Raw genomic sequence first — 17101 nt, forward strand, 5'->3', positions numbered from 1 at the left:
TTATATCAAAATTATGCAGTGTAGTTTTATTTAAAAATTATATAAATTATCTTAAAACTATGCAGTAGTTTTTGTCAAAATTATAAAGTTTTATTTAAAATTATATAATTTTTTTAATTTATTAATAAAATATTTAAATTTATATATAATAGTCTATTTTTTATATAAATATTGAATTTATACATTATAAATATATATATATATATAAAATATATTTTTATATTTATATGTACATAAATAAAATAACTTTTGTCCTATTATAATTCAATCTCGTTGAATATTCAAAAATATTCATCCGGTTGTTATTTTATTTTATAATTTTTATAATTTTTAAATTAATCTCATACTGAATAAAAAATACATGTTATAAATTATTTAAATATTATAAAAATATAAATTAAATGATTGATTAGATTATATTTAAAGTTAAAGTGCTGAAGTAATTAAATAATTAAGATTATACATTTACTCAGAAAAGAAATATATATATATATTTTATGGATAACTACATTTAGCACATGAAACCATAAATAATGTTAAATTTAGTTCAGTTGTTACCATATTACAAAAAAAGCTGTGGGAATTACAAGGCAGGATATATCCAAAATGGACGGAGAAAATTTAGAGGAAGGATACATGAATCTGAACGGTTCTCAAATTGATGTTTCAATTAAAAACTTAACGTGTTGTCACAAAAAAAAAATTAAAAAAAAAAAAAAAAAAAATCCATAGATTCGACAAGATACCTCCACGCCTGCACTGCACCGAATCCAATATAGAGCTAACATAGGTACTAAGATGTTAACTTTCTGCTTCTTCTCCTACTTACAGAAGTCTTCTTTTGTGTCTATTATTCATACTTAAGCATCTGAAATAACGTTATTGTTTTAGACAAAAAGAAATGGAAAAAGTTTCAAAAATTGAATCTTTTGATTCTACAAAATCACGAGAATGAGAGTTTGTTAAGTTATTGTTGATAATTAATAATTAGTAGCTAATAGTTAATAATTAATTAATAGTACATAGTTCATAATGGCATCAGATAAAATTATTTATAACTCTTGTTGTTGCTATATATTTATTTGCGCAGCAACTGCAAACTCAGATAAGGCAGGTTTTGAGCATATCTGCCCCTCCAAAAATGTCTCTACAGGCAGTGGCTAACCCCCATAGTTTGGGAATCCTCCTTCTGGGAACCTCCAAAATTAATCTGGTCCCTAACCCCATAGAAGTAAGCAGGTTTGAGGGTTGCTCAGTATCAAAATAATTGGCCACGGGTAAACAAAATTAAGGAAAATAGATTCCTTAATCATTTTAGCACAGTTATAATTCTTGGCATTAGAGATAAAATCATGTCTGGCTTTCCAAATTGACCAGATAATAAAACCAATGTAAATAGACGCATTTGCTTCACCCTTTTCTAATTTTTAAGCATAGATAACCCGGACTTTTAGGGAATGCCCCTCCTAGTAACCAATAAATGATAAGTACTCTTTTTGTATGGATCCTATTTTAACCACAACTTACCAAGTCAAGCCATTAATCTAAATGACTATTATGGCGAGTGGTTGGACTTGGAAATGACTATGATAAATATTTTATTTAACAAAATTAGATTATTATATTTACATTTTAAGTGCTTTTTGTAATTTTAAAAATGTCATTTTGGAATATCAACTACTAATTTTTTTAATTCTATTCTTTTTAAAAATAAAATATCATTTAATTGAAATAATTTAATTATTTTTTATTAGAATGTAATATAATTAATAATCTTTTTATTTGTATTATATAAGATTAAAAAAAGAAAAAGAAAAAGGTGAGATTAAAAGAAATGGAGGGAGTAAGAGGTTGCGGCTTGTTTTGGACACAATAATTATAGGCTGACATAAATTCCGCATAATTGGTGGGGCCCAAACTTGGAAAATCAAAGCGTGAATTTGATGAGTTGCTTTCGTTAGCTTTTTTTCTTTTTCTTTTTCTTTTTTTACTTGGAAATATGCACAGAGTCTTCCATTAAAAAAGAAAAAAAAAACAAACAAACAAAATACGATTCACTTCAGGCCCAAATTCAAGCTTGTTTGGGCCCTCAAAAAACAAAGAAAAAGGTTGCAAATTTGTGGTGAGACCCACTCGCCTGACCTTACCACCAGGAAAATGTGTTTTTGCAGTACAGCCATAAATTATTAGTTGAAGATGAACCCCCTTAACCACCCTCTTCTTGTATTTTAGTGGTCAATTGGTGTTGCACATCATTGAATCATCTTCTTTACTTTTAAAAAGAAAAATAAAATTTCGGCACTGATATTGCTTGCTAACACTCAGAAAATCTTGAACTCAAAACACCCATGTGGTTATCTAAAAACTCAGTTATATGATCAATCGAACGAATCCTAAATTCAGAACTATCGTCTCTTCTTTAGGTTGGAGTATGTAATAAGAAAGGACAGTTTTTTGTTCCTACAGAGCAGCATGACTCTGTGAGAGGTAAACAAGAGCTGTCTATCATATATATTTTCCTGAACTCAGTTCCTGTAAAGCCAGCTGGGGTGGTTTCTTGTGAAAATCATATATATTCCATGCACGTTTGCTTTCTGGATGTCTCTAAGAATTTGAACCAAAGTAATTTAAACGGGATTCATGAATGAGATGACTTTCTTTCATTTTCACCCCCAACAAATTAATAATAATGCGGATAAGAATTCTACAGAATATCATCATTGGTGTACTGTGAACTGAAAGAAATAAGAAAACTTTGTTTTTGAAACTTTGGTGAGCACCCATGTGGCAGACATGTAAAGTAAATTCCAGGTTTTCTTTTTTCTTTTTTCTTTTTTTAAATAAAAAAGGCTTGAGAAGAACTTAGACATTTGATTTTGAAATTGATCAAGACTTGATAGGTAATATGGATTTGGTAATAGTCTGACTTTTATTTAAATTCATTGTATGCTTCAGTTTCTAGCTTTCATACACTTGACCATTTTTAAAGACTTCAATTTAATAGTTTCAATCATCTCATTGCAAAACATCTGAAAATTAAATATCAAAAGAAAGAAAAGGGAGGCAAAATGTGTTAAAATAAAAATTATGAAACATTATAATCGGCCGAAATTTTGATAAGTATCTAACTTAATTTATTGTTAATGTTCCATAACATTGGTTTCCTTGTTTATAGGAAAATTTAATCTTATAACATTGAAAATCCTATTAAATCCTTTTCATCAAGAAAAATCTGAGTTGTTTCATGTATTATGAGTACCTATTTTCAATGTTGTTGGTGAAAACTAAAAGGAAAGCCTGCTGTTCTCTGCTGTATACCCACAAAGTTTGGGGGATATAGGGAACAATGTATATGTCTCAAAAGTGTAAGATATTATACAGCTGCTAAAATACCTAAACGGGAGAATTTTTACATGTAAATTGGTATCAGACGTCAGGTTATTGAGTCCTGAAAGGATAGGAAAAACAATGTTTTGATGCATGCATAAATAGTGAAATGTGGTTCGAGCATATGCTACATTTGACCATTGCTTTTTGGCTGTTTTATATAAGCTAGATTCCACTTATCTACTTTTCTTTCTTTCTTTCTTTCATTTTATCTTACATAGTATCCAATGAGAGCTTTTGCTTAATACATAAATAGCATCTGTGATGGTGGAAAGGAATGCCCTTTTTGTAATGTATCAAGTTAGGATACTAATTTTTGGCTTCTTATATAATTTCACGCCTAAATTTGACTTGACTAAATCTCTCGTATTCTTTAATTTTATATTATTTTAATCAATAACCCTTTCTTTAATTTTTATTATGATATGCTTCATTTTAAAGCACGCGGGTATTATTCATAAAATCTTTTAATTGCACCAATAAATTATGACCTTAATAGATAATATATAAAAGTTGAGATGAGATGTATCGTGAGTTAAATTATAGTTGAGAGATATTAGAGACTAATTTAGTAAAGTTCAAGAATGAAACTATCTATTAATTCATAAGTTTCCATTTCAGATTAAATATTGATAAAAAAATAAAAGAAAAAGAATATGATTATGATGTAGCTCCTTTTTAACTTTAATTATTTGGGTTTCTTTAGGCCGCATTATTTTACTGCACAACAATCTTTTAAAATTCATATTTCAGTAAATAAAAATTAATATTATTTTTAAGAAATTTATAAAATATAACTTAAATAGTCTTATAAAAGACATAAAGTAACTTGAGCAATTTATAAACTAATATATTATAAAAATATAAGACATTTTGCTGATATAAAGAAAATCAAATATACTAATTAAGAATAACGATCACATATTTAAAATTAAAAATCACAAAATCATGCATGTGTTTCTTTTTACTTTTCCCTTTTAAGTATAATATTTAGACCCCAAAAGAGTTGGGTGGGCGATCATTGCTTTATGATTTTTCTCAATCAGAAAAGCTTAGGCTAATCATTAGAGTTATATAATTCCATCACCAGTGAGACGAATGCAGTCTCAGATTTATAATTCTTCAACAAAATGGCTACGTTTACAGGACTACTTGACACTTGGAATTAAGCAACAGGCTCTTCTCTTCTAATGACGTATGGAACTGTGTACTTTTCTTTATCATATTGCAACTTTTATTAGAGCCATAGCTAAGCTTGAGTCAGTAACAGTTAAATAGTCTTATAAAAGGCATAAGTAATTAGAGAACCGTCTGTCATAAGATTCAGCCAAGTCCCTATGGCCATTTCAACTTGCCATATTACCTCGAACTAGAGGGTTGGAAATTAAATTTATGAGAGGCAGCTAGTGAATGTAATTTTAATTGTTTTTTCATTATACATTAGTTTATGAGGAAGAAAGTTTTTATAATTTTGAACAGAGTTTTGAGTTCTTTTCATTGTTAACAAAGTACAAAACATATGATGTCAACGTGTTATTTACTTCTACACTTGGAACTTTAAATACATGGAAATCATGCATTGCACTAATTATATACAGCAGCAGCAGCAGCTTCTTACATATATATATATATATATATATATATATATATATTGTTGGTGTTAGGTTTGAGAGATGATGATCACATATGAGTTTTTAGAAATATAATTGTATTAATTGCACTGTGCATATGAAACATAGTTCCATGTTTTTAATATATTTTCATATTCATTTTATTCTATTTTATACTAAAATATTTAATTAATATGATGAGATTGATCGGATATATGCACTCTAAATTTTTCGATCATATATAGAAATTCTGGTATCGTGTTAAAGAATGTTCAATTTAAAAATTTCAATAATTATTGAAACTTTAAGCATAATTTTATATTTTTAACAATAATTGTAAATTTTTTCTTGTGAAAAATCTCTAAATATGGATTTTGAATTTTTCTTCTATAAGAGTTTTATAATCATCCATTACAGGAGTGTTGAGTTCTCTCTTTATAATACCGGTGAAAAAAAAATCAGATTTCATATTTAAACAATCAAACTCGTCAAAAACATCTATATAGTCAATATATGTGGCTTACTACCACTGAATGGAACATTTTTCCTGCAGAATTACAATTTATTACTCCGTCAACACAGTTAATGATTATTATAAATAGATTTTTTTATTTGTATTTTTTGATATTTGATGTTTAATTTTATTTTTTATATCAATTATATTTATTAATAGAATATTCTTTTTTTTTTTTAAGGAAAAAGAAATTAATATTGTAGAAAGTCTCGAGGCTAATTAATGATAAGCAGTAGACACCAACATCTCTGTGAGTGTGGTTTTCTGTTGTTGTGCTGTGCAAAATTGACTTTTGCAATTAGATTTTTTGTGTTTTAATATAGAGAGAGCTATTTAAAGTTGAAACATTACACATCGGAGCGCAACACAATATTGAATCACTGCTTTTACATTAGACATGTATTCTAAGTGTATCAGTCATTCTTGTTCGTATTTACACTTTATTATTTTCACGAATAAAATGATTTTTTAGATTCTGAATTTCGTTCGTGATTAAAATTTTGAGTTTGAATTTCAATTTTTTTAAAAATTATTATCAGGATTATTAAAAACAATTAAAGGCAGCCTCAAAAATATCATAGTACCATTCCAGATGTGTGCACAGAAATATGGTACCAAATATTTAAGATATTGGGAGTAAGGAAGTATCCTCGAAGAAAAGAAAACGCATAGTTGAAGGAAATAATGCAATGAAATCTAAGAAAGATGGAGCAATAAATATATTAGGAGTGTAGCATAGGTTTCTTCTGGATATTTGTGTTAGCCCCATGCATTCCAAGTAAGATTTTCTAGTTGATTGGCATCAAGACTCCCATATTCTGTAGCCTCAAAAGAAACCCAAAAAGAAAAGAAAAAGAAATCACAGAGAGGGGGTGCATTAAATAAGAAAATAAGGAAGCCCATAGCATTCTTCTGTATATGATTACAAATGATAGTTGCATGTGGAATGGCTCATCATCAGACACAACACTCTCCAATGCCACCAACTTCTCTCTCTCTCTCTCTCTCTCTCTATATATATATATATATCTCTCCAAACACAAAATATAAAATAAATAAATAAATAAAAAGGGAAATTGATTATTAGTAGTCCAGAGAGTAAAGAGGGGGCCTGCAAGAACTAGGATTCTGCATACATCGGATCTGCTGCAATCTTTCATTGCCTCAATGCCTCCTTTACCCATCCCACTTATACAAATTATTAAAGAATAAAATAATCTCTCCCTTCTATTATTGTTTTGCATTTATCCATCTTAGATAAGACTGGACCATCTTTATTAGTCTATACTTCAATCTCAATAATATTGGGTCACTCAAAAATACTGTAATCCTCCTTTTTCCTTAACCAAAAAAATAATTTTATTTTTTATCATCAGCTAAATTTTACTCTAATATTATTTACTAGAATAATCAGTAAAATCTCAAATTCGAACCCCAACTATAAAAGTTTTAAATCTTTTATTGACATATTACCTGCCTCAGATATTGGCGTTAGAATAGCCGCATTGCCTAATTATATTTTTTATTGGTAGGAATATAATACCCACAAGTATAGTAAGCCAAGTAACTTCACCTATGAAATCTAATTGGACCATATTGGCAGCACAAAACACACCTAAGCAAAAGTTTCTTCCTTTTAGGTCCCATCCTTTATATTTGTCGTGTGAATGGAGAATCTTTTCCAATTTGCAATTTTTAATTTTTATGGTGTACATTTATGTATGTAATCTCCCCCATCCAAAATAAGGATAGAATTAAAAAATAAATAAAAAAAATATAAATCAATTCAAAAGCACATAATGAAATGATAAGAGTCTCTTTTAACTTAACTAGTATCTCGAGTTTGAACCTGAATATACAGCTGGATTAAAACTTTTGAAGTAATACTTTATTACCCGTAAAGATCCTACTGGACAAATACTCTAAATTAATTTTAAGTATATATTTACCAAAAAAAGTGAAAAATTACAATTTGAATATATGTATTGGTACAAAAATTATACCACTTATATTTAAATAATATTATTTTTTTAATTAATTTTTTTAGTACTATATTTATTGTTTCTATTTCAATGGATGTTAATAATTGAGATTTCACTGATTTTTTTACCAATATGACAACTGAAAATTCACCTTAAATATGATACTAATTAACATATCACTCACTAATTGGATCTTTTGGTGAGATTTACTTTACTGATCAAGCTTAGAGTCCGGTCTACGAATGATGTGTTAATTAGTGTCATACTTAAGTGGTCTTTTGATTGCCATGTCAACAAAAAAAATTAAAATTTTAATAAGTACTATTAATTAAAATAAAATTAATAAGTGTGATATTAAGAAAAAAAATTAAAAAATTAATACCATTTACCAATAGAGCAATCTTACCCATTTTTTAGATTAATGGCAAAAACTTTGAGTTGTACTTTGGGGCATAAATAAAAAGAGTGATGTTATTTAACACAACCCTTCTTTCTGCACTAATTTATTATACTATTTGGTACTAGGATATAATATTAATAGATGTTTTTCCTATAATGAAATAATATATTTTTAAAAAGAGATGGTGACTAATAAAATAATGCCACATCAGTTGGTGTAAAAATGTTGAGTTAAATAATATTTCCTAAAAAAAGCCCTACATATAAAACTGATCTTTTTTTTTTTCTTCTTTAGATTAAATGAAAAGGAAAGAAAGACAATAAAGAATTATGGGCAACATAAGGGCAGTTTTCTGTTGATAAACACCACATAGATAGTGATAGAAGAAATGAGAAAGAGAAAGGTTTTTTATAGGCCCCATTTGCCTTTAGTTGTGGTATAAGGTCATGTGTAAGTGTATATGCAACTAAGAAATAGAGAGAGTTAGTAATAAAGTAGAGAGGAGATGGAGAGGGAGAAAAGGGCCCATGAGAGGGGTGATAATGGAAGTTGCCTTCATCCTCTCTGGAATTGTTCCCACCAAAGCCAAATTATATCTTCTAACCCTTTACCTTCCATTGCTTCAAGCATCATATGCCTACTTAAATACGCAAGTAAACAAGTTTGATCAATACTATATAGTATTATTTTGGTAATTATTAACATTTGCAGGCAGAGGAATATGTTAAATTATTCTTAATAAATACCATTTGAATATAAAGTATAAATACAGTACCATGTGAAGACATAAATCCACTGATTAAGGTTTGTGTATTGTATCAAATACAAAACAAACAAAAAAAGAGAAAGAAAATGTTAATAATGTAACATCATCTCATTACTATGGAAGAAACATGTTTAATATGTAAAAGCACTTTATTTTCTAGGATTGATCCATGCACGTATGATGCCTAATCACTATTATCAACCATAAATTACTACGAATTAGTGTAGCTATAAACAGGATTATGTTTCATGTCATTTCACCGATGGATTCTTCGTTTACTTGTCGTTACAGCGATTTGAATTCTCTGAAAATGATTGTTTAACCTAATAAACAATTCTGGCATTGCCATTGGTTACCTGATGCAATGATATTTCTTTCTGTCGGTTGTTTTCAGTTCTTTTTCAGCATTGTAGTTTAGTTTTTTTTTTTAATTTTTCTGTAAAATTAAAGAGATTTTGGGTTTTTCTTTTTCTTTTTACATAATATTGCATTAATTTTCAGGTATAATTGAGCTAATCTATATTGACTTGGGTAACGCATTTCATAATATTATTATTTTTTTACATTTCTTTTTCATATGATTTTTTTAAAGACGTCCTATTTATTTTATTTTTTTATTCACAGTAATTGATCTATTTAGAGTAAAATTTCAACTATAATGATCATGGTCGGAATAGACTATAAATTAAAATATAAAAATATGTTTATAAATACGAGTGAAGTTCTAGAATAGATAGCTCATAATCCGTTAATTTAATAGGATTTGGTTTTAATTTATATGTTTGACGATTTTGTTAATCCAATACATCAATCACTTTCCAAGTGTTAACCCTAGAATGTAGAGCTCTTGCTTACACATTTATATATTCAGCTTACGACAGACTTCCTCCTCATTCGAACCAATAGCAATAAGAGCCAATGATAAGCAACGGGAGGCCATGTTTGCACCCTTGATTTGTTTTCTTTTTATTTTCTTTTATTTATAATAATTATAAATTGTTAAAAAGTGCTGACAATAAATATGCAGTAAATCATGTCATGATACTGTTTAATGGCATTATTACGAAAAAGAAAATAAGAAAAACAATATGAATTTCATTTCATACTCTTTGCTTATTGCGTTATGCACTCTTTCATTATATTTTATATTTGGGTTATCACAATAAGCACTTATTTTTTTACAATTTAGTATTTTTGGAAGCGGAATAAATAAAATTATAGCTGATTTTGTGATGTCAATTATTGTAAAATTTAAAATTATTTGTCGGTTAAGTTTTTAAATTTTTTTATAATTTTTTTTTAAATTTCATCCAATTTGAACTCGATTATTATTTTTTTAAATTATGAAGATTGCAACTAACTCAAATATAAAATTACTGTTATATAATACATCCTAGAATGACTGTAATGGAAAATATCGTTATCAGATATAAGCTTAAGAATTTTTAATTTTTTAGGAAATTGATATTTTAAAATGTTTTAATTTCCACTAGATAAAATGATATAGTAACATGCAATTCCAATCAACCTACATAGATCAAAAGGATTTTAAATGAGACATTAACTAATCAATAATTGTCCAAAAGAATATAAATGAAGCAACTATATTATTAGTTACTACTAATTAGTAATCAATTTAGCAAAAGCATACTCCTCCTCGTACTAACTTTCATTTTTTAATAGTTCATTTGAATTAAAAAAAGTATTTAATAAGTTTAATTATATAAAAAAATAACTAAATTAGACTAAATTATCCTTTAATGAATATTAAAAAATTTATTACACTTATTCCAATATAAGAATATAATAAGAAAGAAAAATTAATGTTATATAGAAATAACCATGATTTTTCATGGTATAATGTATAATTAGACACATAAATTTTGATCACTTAGTCACTTTAACACTTTAATTTATAATTTAGTATGATAAACATCTAAACTATATTTTTATAGCCCATGAAATACTTTTAATTTCAATTTAATTTAATAGATACTTTAATTTTATTTTATGATAACTTTAAAACACTTATATATCATTATATAGACGTGTTAAATGAAATAATGTGTCAAGAAATATTTAAATATTACAAAATATAAATTAAAATATTATTAAATTATATTAAAAATTAAAAAATTTAAATTTAAATGTTTGAATATGCATTTAATTCTTTTTATTTGAAAATGAGAGAATTACTATAAAATGGAAAATGCTAATTAAAACAAAAGTCGGATATGCAACGACAAGGTCCCATTTTAGGAACGGAGATTTGAGACCTCCGTAACGTAATGCCTGCATAATTTTACACCACTTAATCTCATCCATTTTTATGATCCGTACCCTACACGTGCTTCTAATCCAGGAAGACTCTCCAACCAATAACTAAAATCGGTTAACTACACGCGCAATAATAAAGCGTGGGAGTTGAAACCTTCTGACTTGTCATCTACCAATTAGAAATATATTACCCGGTTTGCACACGTCAGCTTCCTGACTTGTCAGGCTCGTTCCCACTATTGCCACGTGTAAGCGTGCATGTGGGTTGGTACGTAACAAGGGCCGAGTTTCCCGCCATTCTTCAGGGGCCCAAATAAACCCAAAAAGAAACACAACAATGCTGTGCAAGATCATTTGTACACTTCACGAATAGTTGAGCTTTAATACTTTAATTTTAACATAGCGTATATTAATTAATTAAGAAATTTAATTAGTTTATTATATAGTAACTCGTTATTAATCAATAACTAATATTACTTCATGCTTTTATCTACTTTTTGTAATCTATAATATATAACAGTTATCAAATTCACTTCTATATATAACTTAAATGTTTTCTATATAAATTAATTAACAGTTATATCGCTAATTAAACTAATAAATTAGTTTTTATGTCAATTGATTTTTTTATAATCAATAAAATAAGTTTATGATGGTAGCATGTCAGAATGATTCTCTATAAAATTTATATTCTAATTATATAATAACAATAATAATAATAATAATTTTTATCATTCATTGATAACTATACTTCAATCATTTGTTATATGGATAAAGGAAACCGATCACTTTTTATATAAAGAAAAATAAAGAAAATATGTTAAATTTGTTTCTAATTCTTTTTAAAATTTAATTATAATTTTAAAAATATAAAAATTGTAAGTCCTCCCATCTGAATACTGGAAATTTCATATCTGTTGGATAGTTGCCAAATAATGAAACACCCTCGCAGCAGAAGCACAGAATTCAGAGGAAAAAGGCCACATCATTACTAGATGAGATACAACCAGAAGTTAACAATATGATCACCGCAACAAAAAAGCCAGTAAAATTCTATTTTTTAATTTTATTTGATTTTTTTTTAAAAGACTGATATAATTTTCTATAAGTAAACATATTCTTAAGTTTGATATCTTAAAAATAATATATATTTTTTTAGTACGATATATTTTGTGTATACACTACAATTAATAAGAGAGTTATATTTATATATATATATATATATATATATATATAACTATTTTATGCTCTGATATTAGATAATTGACACCTATTCTATTATATAAAATTAATAAATATATGTTAATTATTTATTAATTTTTAATATATAGATGAAATATAAATCAAGTTAGGATAAAAAAATTATTTTTAAAATATAAAAATTATATATTATTTTAGCTATTTAATTATATAAAATTTTGAGTTAATAGTATTCCGTTGAATGAATTTTTGAGTTGGAGGTCTTATTTATCTAAAACGGACAGAGACAAAAATTAAAGAATATACTACTGGAACAGTAGGGAAGCACCCAACCCCCTCAAAACCCTAAAACGCCGTTTTTTTTCTTTCACAGTGGGGGGTTTGGACACGCCCACGTGGCGGTCATGTCAGTAGGACCCACTGCCCACGGCCTCTGGTTATGGATACATTCGATGGCTCTCTGCCCCATTTGTTAGCCTTCTCTCACTCACTCATAATAATTCCCGGCCAGTTGTTGTCAGATTCCGGCCACCCCATTTATATATACCCCACCTCCCTTCTCTCTTCCTTTACCATCCTCCTCCTCTTCCCATCACATTTTCTCTCTCTCTCTCTCTCTCTTTGAGCTACTATTACTTGAAAGAAATTCAAGAATTTAAAGAAAAATTATACAAATAAGGAATCATCTGTTTTTCTTTAAGGACCTTCGGAGAATTTCTTTGAAGACAAACACGTAGGCACATTACATGTATGTTTCTTTTCTTCTATCTAATGTACATGGCCATATCAACAACAGTAGTTTCTTTGTACTTGTTTCTTGACTGACTCGTGTCATTACTATACACTGTTGATTGAATAGAAACAGAAAGAGGTTCCAAACCTATTATACATACTCAATATATATATATATGTATATACACCCACCCCCTCCCTGCGTACTTTAGCAGCAACCCACTATCTCTACTGCCTAGGTTACCTTGGCTATAGTATATAGCCCGCCCGGTATCTTTCTCTTTTTGTGTTCTTTCTACGGGTTATTTTTTTGGGTAATTTCTTTTTGAAGATGAATAGAGCATTGTTGCCGGAGATGTTGCACTGCACGGACTTGACAGTTCTTGAAAGACAAAGGGCTCGTTTGAAATGGCAACAAGAACAGCAACATCTTCAACTAGAACAACATCAGCATCAGCATCAGCATCAGCATCATCAAGGGGAGAATTATTTTCTTGGTGATTTAAGTGGGGTGTTTCAATTGCAGCAGCAGCAGCAACAGCAACAAGGTTTTCAGGGTGATCTTGGTGAGGTTGTGATCCGCTCTGTGAAGCCTGACCCTGGTTTCTTAGATAATGGATGCTGGAGTAATACTTCTAGTACTGATCTGGTTGGCTATGGTCCTTGCGGGTTTGGGAATATGAACTTTGCTATTTCTAGGACTTCTAGCTGCCCGCCCACCGTGGCAGATGCTGGGCCGGTTTTAGTCAAAGGCAGAGAGTCTGTTGTTTCAGAGAAATTGACTTGTGGAGTTGGTAGTGAGAGTACCAAGAAAAGAAAGGTTGATAAGGTCCAGAATAATACAAAGGTGAGTTTTCTATGTAAAAAATTCTTGATTTCTTCTGTGTCAATTTCTTTGATTTTCTTTTCTCTGTTTCAGTTGAGGCACTTAATTAATTGTTCTTCAAAACAAAATTAAACAAGTGAATTGTCAAATTAAATAGCACAGCATTATTGTTGGGCAGTTTTTTGTTTTATTAATCAAAGATCCTTTTTGGGTACGGTTTAGGTTGTTGCAGAAGATGACAACTGCAGGGACAAAAGGATCAAAGTATGTGCAGAAGAAGGAGAGTCAAAGATGATCACTGAGAAAAATAACAATAATAAAAGCAGTAGCAGCAAAAACAGTAACAAGGAAAATTCTGCTGAGACTTCCAAGGATAATTCAAAAGTAACTGAGGTTCAAAAGCCTGATTACATTCATGTCCGGGCACGACGCGGTCAAGCCACTGATAGCCATAGCTTGGCTGAAAGAGTGAGTAATATTTTCTTGGCATACCTAATTCTTCATCTTTCTCTGCTTTATTGCTTGCTTTTTCAGTAACTCTGACTAAACATGTGTACTTGTGTTCCCAGGTGAGAAGGGAAAAAATCAGTGAGAGAATGAAGTATTTGCAAGATTTGGTGCCAGGATGTAACAAAATTACAGGAAAGGCGGGCATGCTTGATGAAATCATTAACTATGTTCAATCTCTTCAACGACAAGTAGAAGTAATTATTAGCTAATCCTTAACTCGCTATCTCTATAACATGGTTATGTAAATATATTTCTTAAAATCCGGATCCTGGTTTTGTTGCCATGAACAGTTCTTGTCGATGAAACTAGCTGCTGTCAATCCAAGGCTTGACTTTAACATCGATAATTTGATTGCAAAAGAGGTAATGGAATCATAATTTTGCTAAGTTAAAGCTATAAATTCCAAGTGCTTGCAACTTTATCTGGTTAACTGAACCTTTGATTTCCTTTTGTATGTGTTTTAATGCAGACATTTCCTCCTTGTCCAACCAATTTTCCAGCGATTGGGTTGTCATCAGATATGACTAATCCTGCCTATCTTCAGTTTAACCCTGTACAACAGCAGCAGCAGCAACAACAACAGCAACAACTAGTGACATGTTGTGGATTGGATATGGGGATAAATAATCCTGATATGGGGATTAGAAGAACCATTAGTGCTCCCGTGTCAATCCCTGAATCCTATATTGACTCGTCATGCTTCAATGTAAATTTCTAAAAATTACATTATATATTTCTGGTATTTATCTCTAATTCTTTTACGCACTTTCTCATGTAAAATCATGCTCATAAAATGCAGCAAATCCAGCCCTCGTCAACATGGGATGCTGATCTACAAAATCTTTACAATGTAGCTTTTGATCAAGGAAGATCAACATCCTTCCCAACTCAGCCATTTACAGGTAAGATAGAGCTAATTAATATGTCTTGTCAATCTTCACTTTATTGATAAATGATAATTTCCATAAGGCTAAAAATAAAGCAAAGTGGGTTTTAACTACCAATGATGGAGCCTTTAGATAACCCCACAAATGCTAATGATTTTTTCTTTAGAACTGAAAAAGAGGGAAAAAGAAAGAAAAAAAAAAAATCAGTATTTGTGATTGAAATGGAGAAAGTTGGTTACAGGGTACTTTCTATCTTTTCTCCCAAATGATCAAAACCACAGATCTTTTCAATGAGTATAAGTTTTTTTTTCCCAACTATATTTTCTTTAGAAAGAGGAAGCAATTATATCAAAGGTGCCAAGCATTTTGACTGTATAGAGACATAATGGCCATCTATTTCCAATTGATGGCATATAATATTAATGGGCCCCCTTGGTAAAGATTTGACAAAGTGTATGATTCTCACAATCAAATAATCTCCATGGATATGATTATTAATCATATTAGCTTGTAATTCGAAAGGGTTACTGAAATAATAACCATGAGATAATGATGGCTTTTTCCTTTCTTCTCCTTTTCTTTTATTGTCTCTATATCATCCAGCTATTCAAGAATTGGTACTAAAAAGAGTGTTCATTTACTAACTTTTTGCAGGTGCCATTGACGCTGGCAATCTGAAGATGGAGATGTGAATCAGAATATATTGATTATTTTTATGATTCTTGGAACAGATTATTCTAAATACCCTTTGATCCTCCTGCTGATTCTTTTTATTTTCCTTTCTTTCTAAGTACATACCGTATATATTTGTATCTATACTCGCAACATAATATGAATAAATCCATACCTATTAACATGAAATCCTCTTCATTTTCCCCCCCTTTTTTAATTACACATTAGCCAATCACTCTATAATGATCTTTTGCGACACAGAAAAGGCGGATGGCGACGGGGGAGGGGGGAAGGGAGGGGACCAAAGAAATAGGGTTAAAAGCAATGGTGGGGCGGAGGAAGGAACGTTAAAATCAATGAAAGGAAGGTCATATTCTAACAAAGTATCTGCAAAACACAATCCTTAATTTTTGTGGACTAGATTATCCTTTCCTTTCCATTTGGTATTGAAAGACAAAAAGTGCACTTGCACACCCCAATTCATCAGGGATCAAACCTCACCGAGCTATGAAGAACATAATTTTTTTTTAAAAATGCGACAGTTTTTTTTTTTTTTTTTTTGGTGTAATTCTGAGAAGAATGGCCACAAGCGGGTTGCATGGGAAAAGACATGAAAATGTGTAATTTATGTAAGGTATCAATTGTAGTCCAGTGGCAGGAGTTGTCTCTCTGTTGGATGAACCTGAAATGAGTGACAAGGTTCAATTAAGGCCGAAGGACATATAGCCTACAGGTGGACCGTCTTAGCTTCCCTCTTAGTACAGAATAATATTTATATTTGATTAAGACGACACTGATAATTAAGGGCTAATAAAAATGGAAGGAAAAAGAAAAAGAAAACTCAGGCATCAATTCTGTTAGAATGATTTTCATGTTCTTGCAAACATCCAAATTATATTAATGCTGGGTCATTATGAACTATTTATTGTTCTTTTCCTTCAAATATCTTTTGCTCAAATTACCATTGGTTTTTAATTCCATACCCTATTTATTTATTTATTTCCAATAGTTTCTTCTCGCCATGCTTTTGATTAGACGGTGGAAGTGAGTTTACTAGAATACATGAAAAATCAGCTCATGATAGCACTTTATTGCTAAAAAAGAGGAAAAAAGAAAAAGTGTCTTTAGGGGTTAGATACATGATAAAGTGTTTCATCTTTCATTGAAAGCATGATTAATGACAATATCTAATATTACCAAGTCTATGCAATATTTATAGCAGGCAGGCCTGAAAGCTCATTGCAACAATTGCCAATATAAGACAAGTACCCAGATGAACATGTTCTGCGGTTTTGAGGTACGTTAACTGCTCATTTACCAAAGCTCATTTGAGTGACC

At 29.6% G+C, this 17101-nt stretch overlaps 1 protein-coding gene across 1 annotated transcript; it reads left to right on the plus strand.

The window, feature by feature from the left end:
• Positions 1-12624: 12624 nt before the first annotated feature.
• Positions 12625-15952, plus strand: LOC8285322 (transcription factor bHLH63). Its single transcript, XM_002512866.4, has 7 exons — positions 12625-13715; positions 13917-14162; positions 14264-14398; positions 14495-14566; positions 14674-14910; positions 15004-15106; positions 15746-15952. Exons 1-7 carry the CDS (start codon positions 13200-13202, stop codon positions 15781-15783), a joined length of 1347 nt encoding a protein of 448 aa, XP_002512912.2. The 5' UTR covers positions 12625-13199; the 3' UTR covers positions 15784-15952.
• Positions 15953-17101: the final 1149 nt, after the last annotated feature.

Source organism: Ricinus communis, chromosome 8 (genome assembly GCF_019578655.1).
Source record: "Ricinus communis isolate WT05 ecotype wild-type chromosome 8, ASM1957865v1, whole genome shotgun sequence".
Taxonomy (NCBI): Eukaryota; Viridiplantae; Streptophyta; class Magnoliopsida; order Malpighiales; family Euphorbiaceae; genus Ricinus; species Ricinus communis.